The sequence below is a fragment of the Sphaeramia orbicularis genome, chromosome 8 (genome assembly GCF_902148855.1).
Source record: "Sphaeramia orbicularis chromosome 8, fSphaOr1.1, whole genome shotgun sequence".
NCBI lineage: Eukaryota > Metazoa > Chordata > Actinopteri > Kurtiformes > Apogonidae > Sphaeramia > Sphaeramia orbicularis.
The window spans coordinates 1,338,464-1,366,096 of record NC_043964.1 but is presented as its reverse complement, the minus strand read 5'-3'; the positions used below and the strand labels follow the sequence as shown (position 1 = coordinate 1,366,096).

The 27,633-nt window shown below is 36.8% G+C and overlaps 1 protein-coding gene across 1 annotated transcript; it reads left to right on the top strand.

Moving 5' to 3' along the window:
- The first annotated feature begins 199 nt into the window (after window positions 1-199).
- LOC115423984 (RAB40c, member RAS oncogene family) lies at window positions 200-26,917 on the top strand. The gene is given in 6 exon segments (XM_030141042.1): window positions 200-353; window positions 17,411-17,471; window positions 19,805-19,865; window positions 19,971-20,048; window positions 22,907-23,129; window positions 25,996-26,917. Coding segments are annotated over 6 exon segments (852 nt in total). The 3' UTR covers window positions 26,271-26,917.
- The last annotated feature ends 716 nt before the right edge of the window (window positions 26,918-27,633 follow it).

The following is a 27,633-nucleotide window of genomic DNA, read 5'->3' as shown; positions in this document are numbered from 1 at the left end:
ACTACCTTCTCTTAGGAGCTGTGAAAGACTACCAAGGACACTAAAAACAGGTGGACCACTATTTAGTCAGTTTTTTCCATAACAAACATCAGCTTTGTTTTGATCAGAAGAGAAGAGAAGTGGTTGGTTTGATCCCTGTTCCTGTTTGGATCATCTTTGGACACTCATCTTCAGTTTACTCCACTCCACTCGGCCTCAGATGTAAGACACAATGGGCAGCCAGGGAAGCCCGGTGAAAAGCTATGACTACCTTCTGAAGTTCCTCTTGGTGGGAGACAGCGATGTGGGCAAAGGGGAGATCCTGGACAGCCTGCAGGATGGATCTGCTGAGTCCCCATACGCTTACAGCAGCGGTGAGTCATTGCACTGTACTTCCAGCTGACTGGGACCTGTTGGTTCACTTTTGTCCCCTTGTGGTGACGAGCTCCTCCTGTTGTGTCATGCTTTATCATTTGAAAAAGTCCTGAACATACTAGCTGTGCATTTTACTGCACTGTGGACTGAGCAGAAAAAAATACAATGAGACATTCATATACACTAACGTTCAGAACACAGGCAGTTCACGTGGAAGTGAGTCAGACACTCATGAATGTAAGGGCCTTGTTGTTGAGTTGGGTCTTTTGTTTTCACAGTCTACAGTGTAATGAGAAGACAATAGGTTTAAGATGGACATAAGGACTGAAAAGCTCACAGTCACATATCAGTCATTTTGTATTCAGATAACAATAGAGCACATTCTCAGTACATTTAAAGAGGGAGTTACTGTAAAATGACCATATGGAAAGATCTATAAGAGCACTTTAAATAACATATTAAACTAATAAAATGGGCTTCTACTTTTGTCCAGAGACTTTGTGCACATTTTCAAATAATCATGAACAAAATACCAAATATTAATGTATAAAATGTGAAAACAGTAAATAGAAATCTCGTCTGTCCTGATCCTAATTCTGGCATTGGTGGTAGAAAAGCTTTGTGGTGTTTTAGTCGGTCGTTGAACTGGTCTCTAATAAAGCCTGGTTTTCAGGTCCATTTTCAGACTCAAACAACATCCTTGTGACTGAAGCAGCTCCTCATTTCTGTTTCAGCTGATCAGAGTTCTCCCCCTGTTCAGAGTTACTCTATTCTGGGTCATGTTCAATCTATTCCATGGTTGGATTGTACTGACTTGCAAATTCCCTGCTTGCATGTCTTGCACATGGGTTTTTTGTCCAAATCACAAAAAAATATGATTAGATTAGGCTAAATGCTGGATCCTAATATGAAACTTGAGATGTTTTTGTAACGTTACACAAAATCATTACGTAACACAGCTTTATTTTTCTGACTCTGCTCCAGTTCTGTGTTTTTTATGTTTCTTTTCACGGTTGGATTCATATCACATTATACAAGCTGAAATAAAGCTTTTGACTATAAAATCTTAGAACACAGGCTACCTAACCCCCAAAATCTATTACTATCAACACAATTCGGTGTCCTCACTGTTCATCCTACAGTCCAAAGCTCAAAGATATTTAGTCTACTAACAAAAAAAAGCATGGTTCAACTATTAACTTCTTATTACAGTGCTAGTCTGGCTATAAACAAGAAGAAATCTGGCCAAAAATGAGGAGCTGCCTCTCTGGATGTAACCTCATGCTTCGGTATTGTGTATGAATTCCTCCTGCTGATCGGAGGCTGATCGGTAATGACTACCACGCTGTTTCCTGAACATTACAATATGTAGACCGAGGAGCAGCAGCAGTGGGAGCTCCTGTAGCTCATCCATCCTGCTGTGGAGGCTGATGGAGCCGTACCCGGTCAAAGTAATCCCTCCATCGGTCTGGGAGCTCAGATCTCCTGGTTCTATCACCACTAATGCTGTGGAGCTCACAGTGTTGATCTGAAGGCTACGCGCTGGGCTTTAAAGGGACAGCTGATGACAATCGTACAACTGAACAGTACAGCCTTAAAGGACTATTGATGGAACGGTTGATGGTCTGCTGGATGCAAGGTTCTAATAGTTCTGGATTTTTCATAATAGTTTAGTTTTATTTAGTTTTGACTTTTTTTTCTCTAATTCAGTTCATTTTAATTTGTTTTTAGAGCAAGTTTGCTACTTTTTATTAGTTTAAATTTTTTTCTAAATGCTTAGTTTTAGTATTAATTGTAGGGTTTGTGTTTTTTAATATCTTTTCTCTTCTTCTCTGTCGTCGTATTCAAATAAATCCCAGACAGGACTCTGCTGCTTTAGTCTCCATGTTTCCAGGTAGAGTGGGGACCAGAAGACGACTGGAAACCACAAGTGAACACAAGTGACGGACCCTTAAATATATGGATCCACTAGCTAAAATTGCTAGAACAATCCGACGTTGGCAAAGACAAAAACAAAGGGAATTTTATCCATAATTTTTATCCGTTGTAGTTAGTTTTGTAAACACACAATACAGTTTCAGTTAGTTTTTTTTTTTTTTTCCTTTTAATTATAGTTTTTATTTATTTCAGTTAACGAAAATGTTTTTTCAATTCTAGTTTTCGTCATTTCGTTAGTTTTCGTTAACGATAATAACCTTGGTTGGATGATGGCATAGAACAGCATTTACATACTAGCTCTATTTTGTTCTTAGTTGTGCCTTTCAGAGTATCATAATTCCATCCTCCTCATAGGATTCATTGGCCATTGTTCTGCATCTCATGTCAGAACACGAGACTTCTGCATCTATTCCTCTGTGTTTTCAGGTCGTAGAAAATCTACCACGTGATGCAGATTTTTTCTAATCACAGTTGTTTTCAGACAGCATGTGGGGCTGACAGCTGAAATACTGGCTTCAGGGTCCAGTTCATCTTATATTTAGTCTTTTGAATTGGACTAAGAGGAGAGAGCCAAAGATGGAGGGTGTAAATGTTAAATTCCTGGCATTTTTTCATCCCTTGATTTCAGCTCTTGCAGCTCTACAGGATCAGTCCTGTGAATTTCTATACTTTATTCTCAACCAGTCTGATACAAAAAGTAACAGCGTCCATGAATTCACCTTGAAAACAGTTCACGTATTTGTGACGTGACAGAACTCTTGTCTGAAAAAGTAAAAATATTAGGAAAACAGGTTTGTTGGAGCATTTTAGGAAACAGAACAGTTACTCTTACTAAAACTGCTCCAAGGTGTGACGGGTGAAATGCATCCCTTCTGTCCACACCATGTTTGAGGTTCACTTAAAGTGTGAAAGAACTATTACAAGTGAAATGTTGCTTTGCTCGAGTCTCCAAACATAGTAAAAATTGCTCCATTTGACTCTGATGGGCTGTTACTGTATTTAAAGCTGTGAAAAAACAGTCCATTCTTCTAAAAAAAAAACACACACACAAACTGCCTAAACATGAAACTAAAAGAGGAAGCCGTCCTAATTGCTGTGGAGATCAAAAGCCTTCAAACGGCTTCATTAAATATGGAGGGCAGCATGGAGCGCCGACAGACGCTCTCATATTGATTTCCAACCCTGTGGCGAAGCAAAGAGGGAAGAATGATGCATGCGAGGGCGCTAAATATTTCAGGAGCAGGAAAAATCAGGACGGGAGAGTAAATTGTGATTGGATGAGGCTGTCGTTAGGCTGTGATGGACTCCCTGTCTGCTACATTTCCTCCTCCGTGATCAGTGTTTGTGTGTGTTATTGATAATGAACGTGTTAACTGATGATCACAAAAGTAGTTAGTGATGGTAAAAGATGTTTACTGAGCAGTTTTAGGTTTGAGTTTTGATACAATTTGCACTTCAGACTAATGTTTTAGGTTGTTTTAGATCAGATCTGAACAGAAAAGTCAACTCAAAGGGAAATGAAGCTCTGTTTCTACTGGTACTTCTTAATTCTATGTCATACTTCAAAGAATCCAACAGGACTTACTGTGGTCCTGGTTTTCTTCAGTTTTCAGGGGGTCAGGTTCTGTTGGTGGTCCACCTGTGGTGGTGCTTAGACAGATTGAAATTATTTGAGGAGATTTAAATTTTTTAAGCCATTAACCTTAAACATTGATAAAACCCGGAGGGAAAATATATGTTCAATTCACTTTTAGTTAATTCTCAATATGTAACAAAACAAACAGAATAATCCTACCTTAGTGCCTTGAAATAAAATATAGTTCAAGGAAATATTAAAAAATTATACATATAAATGAAAGCAACATATAATGACTTAATTTGCATACTTGAAAAGAAGTGGGAGGAAGTGTAATATATTTAATCCCACCTCTTTTCCACACAACAATCTGTTATTTAGCTTTCTGTCAGCATAAAGCTGGACAAAAAATCTTTTTCTGAATTTTAGCCCCTGTTGCCATGTGACAAAATACATACCTATAGATCTGTATTGACATACAATAAATAAATAAAAATATGCATACATTCTTGAAGGCAACACAAAATGAATAAACAACAAAAAATAATAATTAAAGTGAACAAAAACAGCAATCTAAAGCAGAGCATACAAAAAATGAACAAACAAAAAGCACAGTAAACGTGTGGTAATACTCAGACACCTTCTACAATTTTGTTTCATGTATAAACCATCTCTTTTTAGTTACGTATCCTGTACACATTGGACACAAATAATAGCTTAATAGAAGTTAAGAACTACAACCAAAAAAAGACATTAAATCTGAATACTGCCAAACTTGTTTAGCTACTAAGAAAAGATAATAAGTCAGCTGTTCACTTCTTATTTCAGTACTATTCTAAGGAAATCGGACCAAAAATGAGGAGCTGCTTCTCTGGATGCTTTGTGTTGTATCTGAATCTCTCCTGCTGATCGGAGGCTGATCTGTAACAACTACCACAGAAACAGCGTGGTAGTCTTTACTGATCAGCATAAGAGACTAAAAATAGTGCAGGTGAGATGTTCTTATATAACGTCAACTAAACGGTTACTGAAATTTATTTCACTACATGAATATTGATGATCGCTTCCAGTAATATGCAATAACTCAGTACAATGTGAATTATGTCTTATAAGTTAGTGTAACAATCCTCTGCAGTTTGTGCAAAATCCTCTGTTCTTGCAATATTTATTCAAACATAAATGCACTGTTTTTATAGACTTGTTTATAGATATACAATCTGTTAATATTGTGAATATTGTGTCTTTTCATATTTTATGTTTATTTTTATTTTATTAGGGGCTCGGGGCCTAGTTCTATTTGTAATTCTATTCTTATTTTGCTTTTTTTGTAAAATTTTATATTCTATTTTATTTAACTTTTTAGTTTTTGTAATTTTATATTCACTCCATTCTTATTTTCTTGCATAGTTTTTTTTTATTAATATTGTTGCACTGATTGGAGTAGCACTCCTAATTTCATTGCACACACAATGACAATAAAGGCTATTCTGATTCTGATGCTCTCTATTGAAGCAAGTTCTTTTAGTGGTAAAATAGCTTGTCTTCACAGTAGTCTGCTTGATGAACTTGGCGATTAATATCTCCTGTTGTTTCCTGTTGCCTCTACTTCTATGTGTCGAAACCCCTGGCAGTTATTTGCCTGAATGCTGCAGCATTTGGACTCCTCATTTGCCAATATTTAGATACTAATGAATGTTTAATTTTTTTCCTCAGAGCAATTATGTGCTGGGCATGCTGTGCCTGTTTTTTGTTGATGTTTAATTCATGTCTTGGTTGCAACATACATGGTGTGCATAAAGTCTCTTTACAATTTAAAACATTTATTACAAAAGCAAATGAATAGACAAATCTGTGGAAATTATTACAAAAGGAAAAGTAGATCTTGAAGTTTTTTTGCCTCATTTAATGGGCAGTTGTATGAAGCACATCCAAACGGTACTGGATTTGTTTCCTTGTTGTCTGTATCATAGCCTCATTAATGGTGTCAGTGACATCAGTGATCTTTGGCTTCAGGTCGTTGATGTCCTGTATCTTTGTTCTATACTCAACATCTTTAACTAACCCCATAGAAAGAAAACCAGGGCAGTGATATCTGTTGAACCAGGTGTCCAGGGAATTGGGCCATCCCCTCCAATCCACCGGTCTGGAAATGTTTGATTTTGGAACCCACCAACCTGCAGAACCCAATGTGGCGGTGCACCATCTACCTGGAAAATGATGATTGGTTGAAGGTCATCTAGTCGTGGTGCCACATTAAACATTTGCAGTAACTGATCTTTCAAAGAAAGAGAAGAATGGACTAATGATTCGTTTGCACATGATCCTACAGTGTCATTAAAAACTTTGATAACCACTGAATACATAGACCAAATCTGACTAACGCATCTCTTCAAGAAATGTAATTATGCATTTTCCAACATTTCCCTGTGGTCTACATAAACTGTAAATGCTCTGCTTGGGTCTGAATTCTTCATTAATTCAACTCAACAGGTCCATCTTCAACCCTGTTTCTGAGTAATGACACCAGAAAGGTCATTTTGAGCGCTGGCCCTTTAAATGCAAATGACCCCACCCCCTCCAGGTTATTGACTGTGTTGCTCTGTCCCATTCAGCCACTTGTGTTCATTAATACAACCAACAACTGAACATTTTAGGTAATCGACTCCAAGTTTGGACATATTTTCAGTTTTTACTACAACCGCTGCTGCTGACAAACAACTATGTCGTACTCAGAGAAATGTTCGTCGGAAGTCTTAACCTTATATATGCAAATGTCATGACGTAATTAGTTATGAAACGTAACAAATTAAGAAGAAATTGAAACAGGTTGTAGAAATCCACTGGATTTTTGCCAGAATGAATATAAAGATAGCTTTGCAGCACCTGGAGGGTTCAAATTGAAACTTTATGAACTATTAGGGTCCAAATACACAAATAAATGAACCACAGACTAAGAAAAGTGGGCTTAGATAAATATGAGCCCTTTAAACCACCTGAAAACCTGGGAAGACCCCTGCTATCGAACATAGCAAAGCATTCACACTCACTGATGTCTACAATTGAGCAGCCTTTCTTGTCCTTGTTTTTGTTATTATTAGCTAATGTCGTCATGCAGCGTCATCTGTCGTCCGTTACAAAACTTTCAATCGTCTTCTTCTCCAAAACTACACTTCCAATTGAGTTCAAACTTGGTATGCAGCTTCTTTATGATGATGTCAACACAAGGTATTGAAATTATTTGGATCCAGATCTGATTCTGGATTTGGTGCAACTTTGAAAAATTTCCCCATTATAAGAGATAGGAAGTGGATTGATCCAATAACTCAGTTAATATCAATGATATCAAGTTGGAATTTTAATTTTTTACAGATCTGATTGGAATATGACCAAAAATAGAATAAATACACAGAACTGGGTGAGAATAAATGGCATCTGGATACATTTCCCAAAGCTTTGATTTTGGCCGGTAAGCTACAGGGCCATTGGTCCGATTTTTATGTATAGTTTCATAAAAATATTGTAGCCATCTTAATTGACAGCTGTCTTTGTAGTTTCTGATAAAATATTCAGATTTATGGATATCAGATACATGTGTCTTAATGTGGATGTGATGGTTCAGCCAGTAAATGACAAGATAGTTTAGGGCTCAAGGTTAAAGAAATATACTAAACCCATAAAGACACAGTGCTACTTTTGTGGCTGCTTCCAAGTGAATTTTTCTCTCTATTTAACCTTTTGTAAGTGTTTTATTACCATTTATTATAATATTATCCTCTATATTTTCTATTTTCTTAAGTGAAAATCAGGTATTTTCCTGTATTTAATGTACTGATCATGTAGATGTTCATAAAATCTCAAATTAAAGTTGTGGATTATTATAACATAAATAGAGAAAACTGAGGAAATAGTGGCTTTATCAGCAAAGATATCATTAACTGAACATAAAACAACTGTCTCCATCCACTGTCATTGATCCAACTCCATGGGTTTTACTGGTGAATCAAAGTTGTTGAAGATGACGGTTTCCATGGTAACTACGGAGTTTCTGAACGTCCAAATGGGTCATAGCTGATGACCATGAAAAGACGATGAATTGTATTTTACACCAATTATTTACACGTATTGATAGGATTAGTGATTTAACATTTTAGTCAGTAGACAATTTTGGTTTCCAGTGGATGTTTGGGTCTTTATGGTTTAAATAGCCAATTGCTGACAGCTTCACCTATCATTAAAGGACATTGACAATTACATACAAATGATATATATGTATACAGTAGGGATGTAGCCAAATGAAAATGTCATATCACGGTTATTGTGACCAAAATGATCATGGTTATCATTATTATCGCGGTACTGTTGAAATTGTGCTCAAAATGTTCAAGAAGTACTAACACTCACGCTGAAGTAATTTAACCAAGTTGTATTTTGAAAAAATAAAATAATAGGTACTAGGGCTGCTCGATTATAGAAAAAAAAAAAAATCACGATTATTTTAGCAATAATTGAAATCACGATTATTAAAAACGATTATTTGTTAACCTTAAAATTGTTTATTTTTTTCTTGCAAAACAATGTAAAATATACTCTTTAAATAAAGCTTTTAACCACTAAAACAAAGTATTTTCACTTTTGTACGAAACAAAAAAATCTTTGAAATCAAATAAGTGTACTGTAAATTCAAGTATGTTTCCTTTTGTAAACAAATAGTGCACTATAATTAAACTGCTATAGACTTTCCATAGAACTGTAGCAATAAAAAAAAAAAAAAAACTCACGTAAAGTGCAAATTATAAATTCAAGTATGTTCAATGTAGTATGAAACATAGTAAATTCAGTGGCGTGCTGTGAGGTTTCAGTTCAGGCCTTCTGTATACATCAGCCATCTACAGGGTGTCCCATAAGTCTCCATACATAGGAGACATAATACATATGGTTCTAACATGTATTTCTTTATATTTCTTCTTTATAGTTCTTCAGCAGTGGAGGACACGCATTGAAATGTGTTCCCGACAAAATGGCAGTCATATAGCGCATATTATATAAATAAAAATGGTTTATGTCAAGAAACGTTTATTTTTCCTATGTATGCAGACTTATGGGACACCCTGTAGAATACGCACGTTAGGGTTATACAGGTTAGGGTTAGGTTAATACGGGAGTTGCAGCGTAAAGAGATTCGGAGACTGAAGATTGCATTGCGGACGAAGTTGTTTTTATGCGTTTTAGTTTTTCATAAGATAAAGATTATGATAAAGGTGGCGGTGGTTAAACTTCAGATGGTCACAAAGGTTTGTTGTGTTAGCGGTCGGTGCGGACACAACTACCAAACACTTTTTGCACGTGATGTGTTTTTGCTCTTCGTCTTCTTCATCAAACCCAAAGTGATTCCATACAATTGAATTGGACTTGCCTTTTTTGTTTACCAAGCACTTCTGCTGGGATTCTCCTGCCATTTTTCCAGACCGCTAGGTACAACTTTCCTCTTGGGGTGGACCTGCCGGCTAGCAGGCAGCTGTAGCTTAGAGGGGGGCGGGGCAGAGCAGCTCATGGTAGCTTGCATGCGCGTGAATTAAAACAACTCAAAATTAATAATCGTTTTTTCTCGATTACATAATTTTTGTAATCGTTGCGTGTAATAATCGAAATCGTAATTGAATTTCGATTAATTCCACAGCCCTAATAGGTACAATGTCCCTTCTGTGGCAGAAACATTCAAATATTAACCCTTAGTGGTCTGAGCCTATTTTGTCCGTTTTTGAGCACTTTTGATTTTGCCTTTATATGCTATATAAACAAATGTTTACTATACCCATGTTTGGGATCTGTTTTTTCAGCACAACTTCATCTATATCATCTATTATTTTTTCACTTTAACCTATTACAGGGGTTGGACAAAATAATGGAAACACCTTCTATGATGCCACAATGTTAGGTGTTTCCATTATTTTGTCCAACCCCTGTATATCCACATAAAAGAATAGAAAACACACAAAAAATATAAAATCCGATTTGAAAAATGTATATAATTTATTGCATAAATAACACACAGATGCTTAACGAATCTTTTCAAAGACTTTAAAAGTGAATCTTGGTTCTAAATATTAGGTATAGAAAATTAAAATTGTAATAAATTAAAACTATACTCAAATATTTGACATAAAAGCAGATCTTTACACAGGGTTTTTTTCCCCTAAAAGTGCAGTAATCAAACAGTCATCATGAGAATTAAAATTTAAACAGTAATACTAACCGTCTGCAATTTTACCGCCGTTTATTGTTATACCGATAATCGTTACATCCCTAGTATACGCTTCATAAATCGTGTCTTAGTTGAATTGAACATATTTTTTCGCTGTCTGTATCCTCTTTCTCTTTTGGCCCTGACATCCTCAACACATCTTTAGCTTTTCAGTCTCTTAGGTTAAAAATTCCTCTTCAGACAGGAGGGGTTTGGGTTGGGTGGGTATGTGTCGGGGGGGCTGTGTGGATTTCATGATTAAATTTTCACGCTGCGATAAGGTTTTTTTTTTTTTTATGTCACAGCCATCAGATAACAGCAGACTAGAGGAGTGAAGTTCATTAAAATGCAGGAGCAGGTTGAAAAGATGCTTTTTTTTTTTTCTTTTTTTTTTTCAGTGCAGCTGCGTAGACAAGTGAGGTACTTACAGGTTTTTTCATTCAGCACACACTAACAAAGGAACACTCCCCAGGGGCCTGTGGAGAGGAGCTCCATTGTGTTGGTGTTGTTGGAGAGTGGACCGGCTGTTTGGACAGCGACACGTCCACAGATAATCACTGGTTATCTCCACGTTCCTGAAGGATGGGGGGGGGGGGGGGGGGTAGTTGTGTGTATCTGATGGTCCACTGTTGGCTTTCATTCAACCCCGTTATGGTGTGTTTTCTCCATAGTTCAGACTGAGCTGCACCTTTTCTATGGAAGTAAATCTGTCTCATCACATTTTGAATTATAAAAGCCACTGAATTTCTAGCACTGATTTTTTTCTTGCACTGAAATTAAGTATCTGAATTTTTTTTTGTCTCTCAATTTAACTGTTCATATATTTAGAATAAAAAAATTCAGATGCAAAAAATTCAGAGCACACATCCAGGACACCAAGGATAAGCAATTGATTCTATCTCAAGTTGAACCGACAGCCACCCAATTGAGTTGCGTTCAGTTGGTCATGTGACGCCGATGCAGGAAGACAGTCAGCGCAGATGTGTGATCTGAATTTTTTTGCATCTGAATTTTTTACATCTGAATTTTTTGCACCTGAATTTTTTTATTCTAAATTTATGAACATAGTTAAATTAAAAGACAAACAATTCAGATACTTAATTTCAGTGCAAAAAAAATTCAGTGCTACAATTTCAATGGCTTTTAAAATTCAAAATCTGATGAGACAGATTTGCTTCCATACTTTTGTACACTCTACTGAACAGGTATCTGATCACTGGTGGATAATTTAAGCCTATTTTCTTTAGATCATTTTGAGAATCGTGTCTGCTTTGATTTCTTCAGTTTTTCGTCTCTTGCTGCACCTCTCCGGATCATTCCACTGACAAACGCCGGCAATGAATCCATCCTACAAATAATATTTTCCATGTATCTGATTATTAATAGGTATCTGACCTGATTTTTCTTCTTTGGTCTCTGCGCTGGAGCTGCAGGGCTGCAAAATCAGAAGTTTTTTCATTTTTTTACTTGGTTAACATACACAGACTGGTGTATCTATGAAAGCAGGAAAACATTGGATGTTTAGAGCCAATATGCACACACATATACAGTATAAAGTCACAGGTGTCAAACATGCGGCCCGGGGCCAAATCTGGCCCACCAGAGGATCCAATCTGGCCCGTGGGATGGACTTGTGAAATACAAAAATTGCGCTGAAGATATTAACAATCGCAGATGTCAGAATCATTTTAATTCAGATTCTACATACAGACCAATTAGATCTCAAGTAGGTTAGAACCAGTAAAATACCATCATATTAAACCTATAAAAAATGAAAACAGCTAATTTTCTCTTTGTTTTAGTGTAAAAAAGTAAAATTACATGAAAATGTTTATATTAAAAAACAGTTATTTTACAAAAAATGTGAATAATCGGAATTGTCCTAAGATAAGTAAATGCAATTTTACCAATATTCTGCCTGTTATTAAATGTTTTGTGTATTTGTAATTGTAATGTAAGTTCTAATGCACACATGTAAATGATAAACTGAGGCATAATATTGTTAAAATTGCAGTTGTTTTTCTTTAGACGTTTCCTGTTGTTCATGTTATTCTGGTTTTGTAGGTGTAAACATTATCATAATTTAATTTTACTTTTTTCACTGTTGTTATTTTACTGGTCCAGCCCACTTGAGATCATATTAGGCTGAATGTGGCCCCTGAACTAAAATGAGTTTGACATCCCTGTTGTAAGTCGTGTCATCATTGCAATAGTGAATAATGTTGTCATAGAGTCGTCATATCATACAGGCCCAATTATAGTTCAATTCTCCATCCTACTGTAAATGACTAAATATTTAATTACAGGTGCAAAAAGGTCATATGATGAGTCTGAATCACAGTTTTCTCATCTTATAAAACAAAAAGATACAACCAAACTATACATTTTCCCCTTTTTTCTCTGTTTCTGGAGATTTTCTCTGTGTGTAATGTCTTTGTTTTATTTTATTTATTATATATTTTATTGGTTTATATAACCTTGCCAGCAGAAACACTGTATTTGCTTCTTTTAACATGTCAACTGTGAATGTGTTTTTCCAGTAGGGCTGGGCGATATGGAAAAAAATTATATCATGATAATGTTTTTTCATATCAGATGATATCGATATGTATTACGATACAAATCAAATCACTATATTTGTCAAGCTTAGATTTTACGTTACTCATAAGTTAGTTGTGAAGACGTCACAAGGTTATTTTTGATTTAAATATGATTTGTTTTCTGTCAGAGGTTGAACATGACTGATGTGCTGAAGAACATTATACAACTGTTCTAGATAAATAAAACAGGTACATATATTTAAAACTAAACTAAAAGTCTGACCAGCAGGAAAAAGCTTTCAAGTTTCAAAAGAGAACACAAACAAAACAGACCATCTTCACCAAACAATGCTGGGGCTAGGGCTGCATGATATTGGAAAAAACTGACATTGCGATTTTTTTAACCCCGCAATATATATTGCAATATGAAAAAATACTCAGGAGGTTCAGTGTGGTGCTACTTAATTGTGATTGGCTGTTCTTATGTCTGTCAAAACATAGACCAACGAATTGTATTGAAATTGTATCGAGCATGTGTCAGTATCGTTTTATCGCCCTGCACTATTCTCCAGTTGTACACTGTGTTTAATTTTAGTAAAGAAAGAGTATTTTAGAATCAAGTTTTAATGTCAGTTCATGTACCCAGATAAGAGTGTGTTTAATTCTGTTAAATATTAAATCATCCATAGAATTGAAGAACTGGGTAATTTATTTCTTCTTCAGGAAATTTAAGGACGCTTTAATTATAACAACACAGCTCTCAGTCATGATAATGTCCGGTGGGAAGGTCACTATGGAGAAGTAAACTCTGACAGGGTGATGATGCTCGGCGTCTCCTTGAGGAGGTTTATTTTGCAGTAATGACCTGCCCACTGTACTTTGATCCCACTTATTTCACAGCTGTTTGAGTGAAATCAATATATTGATCGTTCTCCTGAAGTGCACCCGCGGGAATAAGATCCAAATAAAAGGACTCAGCTCACAAATACACAGACGGTGCTGTTAGCAGGACGAATTCATTGCTGTTGTTGGTCCTTCTATGTGATTTATTGATGACTCTAGAAAATCACCAGACTTATCATTTAATAAATCGCTGATCATTCGTCTCTGACACATTTGGAGCAAAAGCTGAACATCAGAGGCTCCTTCACTGCTTCAAACACTTCCAGAGGAGAAACAAAAGTCAGCCGACTCCCAGAATAGAAGCGGCAGAATTCAGCTAAGACAGGCAGACATCAGAGAAGCTATTGATTATCTGGGATCATCTGACTGAGCCCTGGCAACGAGAGGAAAGGAAGCACTTGGTCCGAAGCCCTGCACTCACTCCAATTCAATTAAGGCCTCCTGAGCTCAGCACTTTGGCCCGGCAGCAGCTTTATGATGCCTGGAAAATTGGAAGATGTTGGTAATGTTGTTATCCAGACGCTGATGCAGTCAAGTAGAAGAGTTGGGAAGTGGTCATCAGCTGGGCCTTTTTAGCTCAACAGCTGATCGGCCATTAGTTGTTGAGAAGGAGCTGAGTAGTCTGTTAGCAAAACAGCTTCTCTGACGAAACCACTGGTCGGATTCATTTCAAGTTTTATATTTAGCTTCCTTTGGGACAATGGCTACAAACTTTGTTCACAGTTTTGAGAAATTTTGAATTTTTGATGAATTTTTGAACTATTAAACATTTGCCTTTACTTATAACCGGACACATTTAGATGGTTTATAACATGTAAATCAGGGCTGTCAAACTCATTTTAGTTCAGGGGCCACATTCAGCTAAATTTAATCTGAAATGGGCCGAACCAGTAAAATAATAACATAATATATAAATAATGGTAACTCCAAATTTTTGTCTTTGTTTCAGCGCAAAAAAACCATTAAATTATGAAAATACTTTTATAAACTATCCAAACAAAAAAGATGTGAATAACCTGAAAAAACTGAAATTTTGTAAGAAAAATAAGTGCAATTTTAACAATATTCTGCCTCAACTTTTCATTTCTACATGTGCATTATGGATCAATAATATGTTCATATATAAATAATGTCGACTCCAAACTTTTCTCTGTGTTTTAGCGAATAAAGTAAATTTACATTATGAAAATGTTTACATCTACAAACTATCCTTTCAAAAGATGTGAATAACATGAAAAAACTGAAAAAAAGAAGTGTAATTTTAACAATATTCTGCCTCAGTTTATCATTTACACATGTACATTATAACTCACAGATCACAGTGGATCTACAAACACACAAAACATTTAACAACAGCAGTGTCTACATTTCAACAATCTTCTCTGAAACCACTCATCAGATTCATTTCAAATTTTATATGTATCTTCCTTGAGACAGTGTCTACTGAGATTGCTCACAGTTTGGAGAAATTGAAATTTTTGAATTTTTGACATAATTTTTAAATATTAAAAATGTACCTTTACTTATAATGGACCATATTTTGATGGTTTATAATATGTAAATGGTTAGTGATGTCAATATAGTTGCTATTGAGCACTAATAGGAAGTCATATATGGACTTTCATTTAAGTAGTTGGCTTCTCCTGCAGTGAAAGTACCACCCACTTTTATTGGGAGATTGATCTCCTGCATCAAAACCACAGGACTCAAACATAAGCCCATTTTCCACAGCATTTCTGTTCTGGGAATGTTTCACTTTTATTCCAGAATGACATCTGTGTAAATGAAATGGTGCGATCATTTGGTCCCTCCTCTGTCATGGCTCTGTAACGTGTAATACATCAGGACCACAGGACTCTAACATAGAGGCAGAACCCGACAATCTCACAAATTCAACTTATTGATTCTTGACAGAACATGCCAGTGAGATACAGGGGCTTTGGTCCTAACAGTTTTCATTTAGCACTTTTTTGCTAATATTTTTATTTATAGATGGTGGTGCAGTGGGCTTTGCCAAAATAAGGAGTCCTTGAAAATTTAGTTTTTACTAGTAAATCAACCTGCATGATGATAATATTAGTTAGTTACCTGTGAAAGATGTTTTCTGCTCATACCTTTCTCACAGTTCCCAAAGATGTTGTGAGGCTTTTCTGTTTAGATACAGCTAGACTGTAACTAATGTTGATTTATTAATCCTTTTATCAGCGCATTTGATTAAAAATGCTGTTCATAATCAGGGTAAAGGTTGCAAATAGAGCTGTGCAATTTGATGAAAAAGTCTTATTGTGATTATGTGGGTGTTCACAATAGTGGATGTAAAGCTTATTTATCTTATTTTTCTTATTCATTTTATTTTTAAAAGGTAGACGGATACTTGCATAGAAGGTGGTTTCAGCTTATTCAGCCCTGTGTTTTCTTATTTAATGGTTCACAATGTAAGATTTGTGTAAGTCACTTTTGAGTCTGTTTTGTGTTGGTAGAGTGTTCGAATACAGTAAATAATGAAATCTTTAGATCCCGGCCTAAACTATACACATGAGGTTTTTGTACATCTGTAAGGATAATCAAAGGCCCAGTATTTCGTGTGATTTTCAGTAATCTGCAGGCGTAAATATCTGTGAGAAAGCAGGGAGCTGTTGGTGATAAAGATCCAACTGGAGACGTGGGTAACCTGTTTGGCCTCAGGTGGATCAGACTCTGTGAAACCACAGGATGTCGGCGCTCAGATCCAGGTGGATGTGTCGAGACATGAAGCAGCAGGTGTACCAGACAGACAGGTTTATCTGTTCGGAAGGCGCCTCTGTTATGACGGTTTAACGGAAAGCAGGCTCATCGTAAAAGTGAAAGCCGTTTCTTATTAGCATTTTTAAAGAAAAAGGATATTTATACATGACCATGTTTCAGCCTGTTGAGCATTAACTGCACTGATCGAGTCATTTATCAGGTGATTAGAAAATTAGTGAAGGATTCCGGTCATAAAATTGGTTTCTTGCTCTTCTGTTTCAATATTATTTTTTCTGAATCTTAGTGTTTTTAAACCATTTTGAGCTGTACATAAGAATTTGTTTATGAAACAAAAAGGAATATAATGGAAACAGTAGTAAAATCAGTTCATTTTATTAAAGTCTTATCTGTTTGGACCAAAACAGGCTGAAGACATTTGACGTTTTCTCGAGCACCTTGACAAGTTATAATTCAATGTACTATAAAAAAAAAAAAAGCAAAACATTTTTTGTTTTATTTAAAATGTAAGTTGTGTATCTGACAGATTTTCCTCAACATTTTTCCACTGAACGTAGCTACAGAGTGCAGATGCATCCATATGTCAGATGTGTTGCAGAAAAATGTGTCTGACGGTATGATAAACAACAACAAAAGCATATTGCGGAAAAAAAAAAATCAAGCATCACAGAGTCAGAGGACCTGTGATCCAAAAATAATCCTCTTTTACCGATAGGGACACCATCAGGAGTGTGTTTTGTGTAAACACAGTCTTCATCTGGGTATAATACAAAAGATGTGCCCAATTTTAAAACTTCATTTCATCATTGGATGTTCATCTTGATCATGTGACACATGCCTTTGAGTGTGGCTGAACAAGTGGCAAATGAAAAGGAAGAGACGTGGATATAAAAAAAAAACAAAAAAAAGACATTATGGTTTGTATTTTTTCAGTAGGTTTTTCTCCTCAGGCCGATGTACTGAAGTGAAGGGATGAAGCTTGTTTAAGATGAAAACTCTGAGATATAATCCACTATCTGTTTCATTTGTTTTCACATTATTTGTAGTTAAGCACCAGTATCTGTGGGTATTTCCACATCCTTTACCTGACTCCGGTCTCTCTGTGTGTCTGTGCAGGCATCGACTATAAAACCACCACCATTCTTCTGGACGGGAGGAGAGTGAAGCTGGAGCTTTGGTAAGCATCACCTGTTGTTATCTGAACAATAGACACAGAGGCAGCTGCTGTGTTCTGGTATGAACCATTAAACCTCTGTGTACAACATCAGCCTGGACTTTAAAGGGTTTTGTCAACCAGAGTTAACAAAGGAAGTAAGACCCATACAGTACGTGACATTTGAACAGAGGCCAAAGGAATAAATGCAAAGAACATGTAAAAATGCACTAAACACATGGCTGCTCATTTACATGTACAACAGGGTGAAATCTACAATATATGGACAAAAGTATTGGGACATGTTGAATTCCAATATAATATAGTTTTATATTGTGATAAATATCATTGTATTGCATTGGTTAGTTTTTGTTTTTTTTTTTTTAGATCGCTATATTTCCTTCCAAAATGCCTGAGATGTTTTTTACTTAATTTCTCTCAACATTGATTTTAATCTCAATATTGATGTTTATAAACTATATGGACAAAAAATATTGGGACATGGGTTCAGTTTGTAACAGGTCCTGTTCATGCTGATTTGAGATAAAAACATCAATATTTCCTTAAAGTTTAATGGGAGATTTTTCTTCCTAAGTCAGATGTGAATAAAGTAGATGGTTATTTGTGGTAGAAAATTATTATTTACAGTCAGAGCACAAAAATAATTTAGAAATTTAGAGGTAGGATATTTAAAATCATAGTCATGGATAAAAAAAATAAAAAACAATCAATGTTGAGAGAAGCAAGGATAACAATTTAAACCTAACTAACCAGTGCAATGATATTTATCACAATATAAAGCTATATTATGACATTAGTAATTATTGTTTTGTATCCCAGACCCTTGTTAGGAAAGAAACACCTGAATTCAACGAGCCCAATACCTTTGTCGATAAAATGTACTTGACAGTCCACTTTCTCCTACATGTGTCTTAAATATGTCAGACGCCTCACGCTGAACTAGGTGCGTACACTTCCATGCCTCATAAATCACGTTGCGTCAGTCGAGATGCGGCAGATGCTCGTGTTTGTCAGTTAAACACTGCAGTGCTCGGCGAGGCCTGCCGGGTGGAAGTAGGCCAAAGAATCCAGCTCGTCAGGGGAGAACCAACGCCTCGTCCTCCCCGCAGAGACAGAAGTTAAAGCAGCAAGTCTCTACAGTATGAGATTTGCTGCGTCAGTCTCCTTTCCTCTGAGTCTTCTGCTGTCTAAAACTGGTCCCACACCAGAGGATAATTGGGCTGCTTTTGGGGATAATTTTCCCCTCTTGACAATCATTCCTCGGTGGTTTGGACTGATTGTCTACTGGAATAATCCTGCAGTGTGAGGAGTAGTTACTGCAACCCCTGAAGCACTATTTAGAAAATATCACATTGCAGAAGGTAGTATATTGTTATCATAATGAAGAGGAAGTCAGACTATTATAACCTTAAAAAAAGGATCAAATGTCCCTGTATCTCAGCATCATGTCCTATTGAGAGTCAATAAAAACTTGAATTTGTGAGGTTGTTAGGTTCTGTCTCTGTTAGAGTCCTGTGATCTTGATGCAGGGGATCAATTTCCCAATAGAAGTGGGGAGGAAAACTCAACTAATTAAATGAAAGTCCATATATGACTTTTTTCAGTGCTCAGTAGTACCTATATTGATATCTGTATCCATTTTCATGTTATAAGCCATCAAAATATGGACCATTATAATTAAAGGCATATTTTTAATATTTCAAAAATTCGTCAAAAAGTATAAAATCTGAATTTCTCAAAACTGTGAACTAACTGTGTTCCAAGGAAGCGACATAAAAAATTTGAAATGAATCCGACCACTAGTTTCAGAGAAGAAGATTGTTGAAATCTAGACATTGGTGACCTTGAGTTTGACCCTTTCATGGTCACCCAAGGTCAGAGGTCATGGACCCAAATGAAAGTCCATATATGACTTCCTATTAGTGCTCAATAGTAACTATGTTGATGTCTCTAACCATTTCCATGGTATAAACTATTAAACTATGGACCAATAGAAGTAAAGGCAAAAATTATTCCAAAAAATCCAAATTTCTCAAAACTGCGATCAAACTTTATAGTCATTGTCCCGAGGAAGATGCATATAAAATTTAAAATGAATCCGCCCAGTAGTTTTTTCAGTGAGCTAAAAATGTAGATCTTTACGTGAGCGTAAATACATGGTCTAGGACTTTTGACCATATGTGAAGTACTTTTGTTTTAGATCAGAAATGAGTGGAAGGTTGCCGCTCTTGTCTGATTACAGTAGCAGTATGAGTACTTGTTTAGACATGAGCTGTATGTAATGTGAACATGGCTGTGTGGTGTGTAACTGTTTCTTTCTGCTGTTTTCTCCGCAGGGACACGTCAGGACAGGGGAGGTTCTGCACCATCTTTCGCTCATATTCCCGTGGAGCTCAGGTGAGAAACATCTGAACATCTGTTTCTCAAAGACTCACTAATATAAATACTGTGACACTCTGAACCCATAACGTCTTTATGTGTGTTTGTGTTTTCTTCCATCAGGGCATCCTGCTGGTGTACGATATCACCAACCGGTGGTCGTTTGACGGCATCGATAGATGGATCAGAGAGATTGACGAGGTAAGACATGATGGACCAGAACTATAGCTGTAAACATTTGTATTTTCTGGAGCTCCGTTAAGGGATTTAATAGGTAGTTTACACTCAGTAGGTGGCATCTGTAAAACTTTCTTCCAAGGCTACAATGATTATAAGAAGAATACAATGATCTATTTTTGTAAATTCAAAGAAAAGTGGATGAATGAAGGCAAATGTTAGCACTCAGGTTAAAGGTTACCAACATATCACAGCATGTGCTTGTGTAACCACAGTGTAAATATTTAAATAATATAAAATTTTAATTCTATATTTATATAAATGTTTCTATAAATACCAAATTTCTTACTTTTCTCTATATTTCATTTTTTACTCATTTATCTTATCTTAAAGTTTAATTATGTGTTTCGCTGCCAGTCTCCCTTGAAAAAGACATCCTCAGTCTCAGTCACTTTTCCATTGACCCTCAAATTGCGCATAAAATTTTGCCTAATGGAAAAATGACAATTTCGCCAAAACTATATAGTTTTTCGATGAAAAGTTTTTGTGCTTGCAAGAGGTGTTTTTTTGGGTGTAGCGAAATTGGTATATTGCGCAAAACTGCAACGGAAAGACCTTTTTGCGCAACTTAGTCACGTGAACAAAAAAATGACGTTGATGAATGTTAAAACAAGCGAAGAGGAAGACTTTAAAACAAACCTGGTGGGCACGTGAGGAAACCAAATCACTTTTTAATTTAGTACGAGATAGACCGGTAACGAGCATTCTAGACTCAAAACAACAGATACTTCGCCACCTTGTTTATGGAATGACTTCTCCTCTCATCTCACAATAATAAACAAATCATCGCATTTGTGATTTAATGAAAAAACCGACATTATGCACTTCTGTTTTTTCAACATTCAGTCAATATCAGTAAAGTTTTGCACAGTTGTCCAATGGAAAAGCAACCAGTGGGACCATCCTAGTTAAATAAAGTTTAAATTTAAAAAAACACATTTGACAGTGGATGGACACGGACACACATCTTCCGTCCTCATAGCTTGAATGTCTGAAGGTAAGGAATGCATGATGCCAGTGAATGTCCCCACAAAGATGGAAAGACATGACCCTGTGTTGGCTTCGTCCATCATCTCCTTCCTCTTGTCTCAAACAGAAAGGATGTCCGCTTTGTGTGTGTTTGTGTGTGTGTTTGAGTGTGTGTTTGTGTGTGTGTGTGTGTGTTTAGAGGAGTGTTACTGGGGACATAAATCAGTGTCCACTTGAAAAACCACTAGTCTCCATAATGGAAATCATCATGTTCGAGGGTTAACGGTTGTTTTAAAGTTAGGGTTAGAATGAGGTTCAGGGAAAGGTTAACGTCAGCTTAAAGGGTGGGTTAGAGGTTAAGACATGAGTGGAAGCCAGTGCAGTGTGTGTGTGTGTGTGTGTGTGTGTGTGCGCATATGTGTCTTTGGTGTTTTTTTAGCCCCTTTGTTCCGTCCTCACCACTTTAAATTGAGTGTGAAGGTGAAGGTTTGGCTTTAAGGTTAAAGTGAAAAGAAGAATTGGATGAACGTCCTCACAGAGCTTCAGGGACACGACTGTGTGTGTGATATTTTTGTCCTGAGGAATGTGTGTTTGGCTTTTCCTGCTCCACCTTCACAGATGGTGACGGTGCAGTCGGCTGCTTTTAAAAACCACAGAAGAGGAGTTAAATGGTGTTGGTTTGCACTTTGGACCAAGTGTTTGATATGTGTTAACCATTGATAACTGCCATTTAGAAGACAGAAAAAGAATCAGAATGTGAATTAAAAAACAAAAAGTACAACAAATGGATCATACAACAGAGAATCAAATAGAAAAAGCAGATTTAATAAAACACAGCAGCTCTTCAAACACACGTCAGAGCTCTACAATGAAAGATTAATTTATTCTTTAATTAGAAACTAGTTTTGTCTTTTGTCTGTCATGTTTGTGAAAAGTAGGGTTGTCATTGAAATAAACTCAAGTTTGATCAAATTGCATCAGTTTTAATCATAATCAGTCTGAATAATTAACAAATTCAATAGAAAGAGAAAGCGTCAGTCAGTGAGCCTGTTTACATGACCATAAACATCTGATACCTGGGTGTAATCAGATAAATGTAATAATCAGATCTAACACATTTACATGCGCTTCAGAAATGTGATAATCAAAAACCGTGGTTTAGACGCTCCAGTCCTTTATCAGATTTCTTTCAGCATACGTACATACATAATGATGGTACACTCAAACTTCCTGTTATTGTCTTCCGCTCATGTTTGACTATGTAACTTCTGTTTTCTACCATTTTAATTGTGTTTACACATGCACAGGCGTTAAAAAAATAAAATAAATCCGATTAACGTGTATACATGCAGGAAGACATCAGAGTATTGGGGAGAAATCCAGGTGTGTTAATGTGAATTCTCATAATCAGATTACTAATAAAACATATCAGTAAACCGTGCAATAAACCTGTGACATGATCAGCATGTGCTCAGTTGTAAATAGCGTATATAGCATTCTTATTTTGTGTCTATCTTGATATTGCACTTCTGTTGCTCTTGTGTGCTCTTGTAACTTTGCTGCTGTAAACCTGGAATTTCCCCTTGTGGGACAAATAAAGGCATATCTGATATCTTATACCAGATTATACTGTATACATGATCACTTGAATAATCTGAAGACTCCAGAAATCGGATAATGATCAGAGTGTTGGTGTGGATGTAAACACGCTCAATGTTTCCGTTTCTGTTTGTGGATTAAAGGTTAATCATCATTTCTTGGTCTGTTTGATTTGTTTTTTGTCACAGTAGTGCATTTATCCATTGAGATGTTCTGTCCTCTCTGTAGCTAACTGTGTCTTTCCCCTTTCCCAGCATGCACCAGGCGTTCCTCGGATCCTGGTGGGTAACCGGTTGCACCTGGCCTTCAAGCGGCAGGTCCCCACCGAGCAGGCCAGAGCGTACGCCGAGAAGAACGGCATGACCTTCTTCGAGGTGAGCCCGCTGTGCAACTTCAACGTCATCGAGTCGTTCACGGAGCTGTCGAGGATCGTCCTCATGAGGCACGGCATGGAGAAGTTCTGGAGGCCCAACAGAGGTACGAGCGCAAATGTGTGAAAGGTCAAAGGTCGGACACGCCCTCTCATTCTGTGGTTTTAATTTCCAATTTTTAATGATCCTACTATATAATGCATGTTTCGGCCCTGCCCCGTGTCCGGTGTCTGTCTGGCGTGTCTTTGTCCAACACGTGTTGCAGCATGGGAGGACATACGGGTGCAATGCTGCTGTTGCACCACGGGAGAGCGCTATCGTATGAGTACAATGCCGCTAGCAATAATAATAATGGATTAGATTTCTATAGCACTTTTCAAGGTACCCAAAGCGCTTTACATTATTATTTTTATGTATCTTCCTTGGGACAATGTCCATAAAGTTAACTTACAGTTTTGAGATGGTTTGATTTTCTTTTTAGATTTTTCTTTTTGATTTTAGACTTTCATTTGGGTCCATGACCTTTGACCTTGAGTGACCTTGAAGGGTCAAACACAAGGTCACCAATGTCTAGATTTCCACAATCTTCTCCAAAACTACAGCTACAACTATCAGATTCATTTCAAATTTTATATGTATCTTCCTTGAGACAGTGTCTAAGTCTTTTCACGGTTTTTAGAAATTGAAATTTTTTACATAATTTTTAGATATTAAAAATGTAATGGTCCATATTTTGATGACTTATAACATGGAAATGGTTAGAGATGTCAATATACACTAAGTGACTTTAAAAACACACAATGAAATTCATGTCTACATTTCAACAATTTTCTCTGAATCTACTGGTCGGATTAATTTTAAAAAATATACATGTATCTTCCTTGGGACAATGTCTACAAAGTTGGTTGGTAGTTTTGAGAAATTTAGATTTTTGAATTTTTTTAGGAATTTTTGAAATATTTAAAATTTGCCGTTACTTATAATGGTCCATATTTTGATGGTTTATAACATGGAAATGGTTACAGATATTAATATAGTTACTACTGAGTATGATAGGAAGTCATATATAGACTTTGAGTGAATTAGTTGAGTTCTCCTCCAGTGAAAGTCCCACCCACTTCTGTTGGGAGATTGATCTCCTGCATCAAAACCACAGGACTCTAATGTAGAACAGAACTTGATAACCTCACAAATTCAACTTGTTATTGATTAGTTATAGAACATAACGCTGAGATACAGGGACACTGGTCCTATTTTTCTTTAATACCTATAGAAGCACAAACAAAATGAACAAAAACAGAGTAACAGACGTGCCCAAACGTGACCGGTGCTGTAATCAAAAGAGTTAAAGCGCTGCAGCTCTTCATGCTGTCATCATTCTGTCTTCTTCATCTGTAATTAATGACGTCCTGTAAACCCTCTGAGAGTTTATGAACACACTTCACCTCATTTAATGTATTAAAAGACTCTTGTGTCATCAGGACGAGCTCTGCAGTAATGGTCTTATAATCTAATAGAATGGAAACGTGTTGGATTTACTGATCATAATTACATAGACATGGTTTTGTGTATGTGTATATAAATATTGTTTATTTAAAATAAATGGGACTTATTAATTCTATCTAATTGTGTTTCCAACCCTGAGGAGGTGCTGCAACTTGGTTGGTCTAATTATTCAGTTAACATTTTTGTGTTACGATATAAGATGGTAAGGATGTGTGATCCGTCTCATTTGTTTACTTGACAAATATGAATCACATGAAATTGATGAATTTATGTTAAAACTATTTAACTTAAATGATACGCAACTAAAATACATAAGTAGGTAAAAATAAATGAAAAAAATCTTTTAATTGTTGAGTCTTTAATCAGAAATTTTCAGGCAGGGTAGAGAAATATTCGATATGTAATGTTTTAGGAGGAGTCAAGAAGTTCATTGAAAAAGAACAGAGCTTTGACATGATTTAAACGTCCATGGACTTAAAGGCTGGTATCAACACTTTCAGAAGTGTATTGACCTAAATGGAGCGTTAACCTCATTGCATAAATGCCTAACTCATACACAAATGGACAAAAATATGTGGACATGTGGTCATTATTGTTTTGTGTCCTAGACCCCTGTTAGAAAAGAAACATCTGAATCCAACATGTCCACATACTTTTGTCCATTTGTGTATGACACTGTTTTTCAACCTTGGGGTTGGGACCCCATGTGGGGTCGCCTGGAATTCAAGTGGGGTTGCCTGAAATTTCTAGCAATTAATTAATTAAAAAAAAAAAAGACTAATAAAAAAATGTATGGTGAGTTGACAGAGACGATCACAAAACATAAAAGACATGACAAACTGTGAAGCTGCAACTGCAGCACTGTGGTTCTGTTTCTGTGTCAAATGTTCATTGTGGTCAGTTTCTGACGCTGCAGTTTCTGATGCTGCAGCTCTTTCATAATTCATAGTTTCAGTTCTTGTTTGTTCAGTATTAATTGTCCTCCTTGTAAATCACAGCTGGACTGACTGGACAGATCCTGACCAATGAAAATCACAATCTTTCTTTGTGCAGTAATCTACACCTGGATTTACTGCCTCTGTCCACAATAATAGACATTATATAGACTAAATGTCCTCTAACATTAACATTTATTTGCAACATAGTATAGCAAACTATTGCATGATCAAAAACAAATTAATTTTAGCAAAAAAAAAAGTCTCCGTTTTGAATGTCTGGGGTCACCAGAATTTTGTGATGTTAAAATGGGGTCATGGACCAAAAAAGGTTGAAAACCGTTGGTGTATGAGTTAGGCAGTTATAGTATGAGGCTAACTACATGTTGAAAAATAAACATCATAACTTATACTGGTTTTTCCATCTGTCCTTTTCCTAAGCCCTCTCCTTTAATAACCGCTGACAGTGAGTCATTCTGACTTCTTAAATCCATCTGTTTCACCGTGTTGTGACCTGGTCTGTGTCCCCAGTCTTCAGCCTCCAGGACCTCTGCTGCAGAGCCATCGTGTCCTGCACGCCGGTCCACCTCATCGACAAACTCCCGCTGCCCGTCGCCATCAAGTCCCACCTCAAGTCCTTCTCCATGGCCAACGGCATGAACGCCGTCATGATGCACGGACGCTCGTACTCGCTGGCCAACCCGGCCGGCGGCTCCAAAGGAAACAGCCTGAAGCGCTCCAAGTCCATCCGCCCGCCGCAGAGCCCGCCACAGAACTGCACCCGCAACAACTGCAAAATCTCCTAACTCAGAGGGACGTCGCAGCCGGGGGAGCTGCGATCAGAGCAGGAATTATGGGTAAAGGGACAAATAAGGTAAAATAATTGACTGGTGGGGGGATTTAAGCGGTGCCTCATGATACCACGAGACCACAGACTCTTCTGTCCTCAGATGTGATTCTACGTCACTACATGTAAAAAGACTGCAGACCCCCTCCTGTCTGAGCGCAGGAGTGTTTGCTCATGTACAGACCCCTCCCTCCCTCCCTCCCCCCACCCCACCCACTCCCCTGACTCCAACACCATATTCACTCACTCTACATGGTGCACGATGTGTCTGTGCATCACAGAGCAATGCTTCACTTTATATCTCACCTTTCTTCTGTCCGTCTGTCTGCTCCTAACACCACCTTCTCCTCTGTTTATTTGCTATTTTATTGACCAATAAGCTACAAAATCAAGATGCTATTACCCGTCAGTCCGTTATTGATCCTCAGCAGGGTGAACACTCAGCGCTCCGGAAGCTGAAACACAACAGGAAACACTTCAAATCCTGTGCGACAAGACGACGTGAAATACACTCGTGTCAGTAGAAGTTCTAATTTGACGGATTCACACTACACAGTTTTATGTTTATTCTAGTCATGGGGCGTTCAAGGGCCTGGAGCAGCAGTAAAAAAGGTCTTCGCTTTGGTGCCAGCTGAAACTGATTTAAATAGAATCAAAAAAATAAATGAAAAACATTTGTATCATAAGTAGCATCTCAAAAAGTCGCTTCTTCTCAAATCCGTTGTTGTGATCTGACTTTTTCATTGCAGCAGGTGTTTTTGTTACATCTCTAATAACATTTAGAGCAGTTTGGTGACATTTTAAAAGGCATTTTTTAATTATTTTCTGACATTTTCAAACAGTCCATTAGTTGACAAAGACATTTTATAAACAGCTGAAAAAGGTCATAGTTGTTAGTTGCAGCCTCTAGACTGGATCTCCTGAAAGTTTGACCATGTGTGACTGAGTTCAGTTCAAACTATATTCAGTTTTGATCCTAATAACTGAGTATTAATCTGCGTCTGCCGCCATCGTGGTTGCACTCAGTGAAACATTTGTTGGTCATGAATCAAAAGGGAATATTAGTTTAAAAAAAATTATTTCAAAATCTGACAACAGTTGTACCTTCGGTTATAATATTCCCTCTGTTTCCTAAATTACAAACTTGTCGCCCAGTGCAATTGTGACGTTCAGTGACACGTTTTTAATCACAAACAGATGAAGGATGTTTCATGTTTTTCCATGTGAATAATTTATCATTTCTTTGATCTTTTCATTGGTATTAGAGATTACAGGCGAACATTTTTGATTCTGTTACTCTTACTACTTTTCTTAGGAGTTGC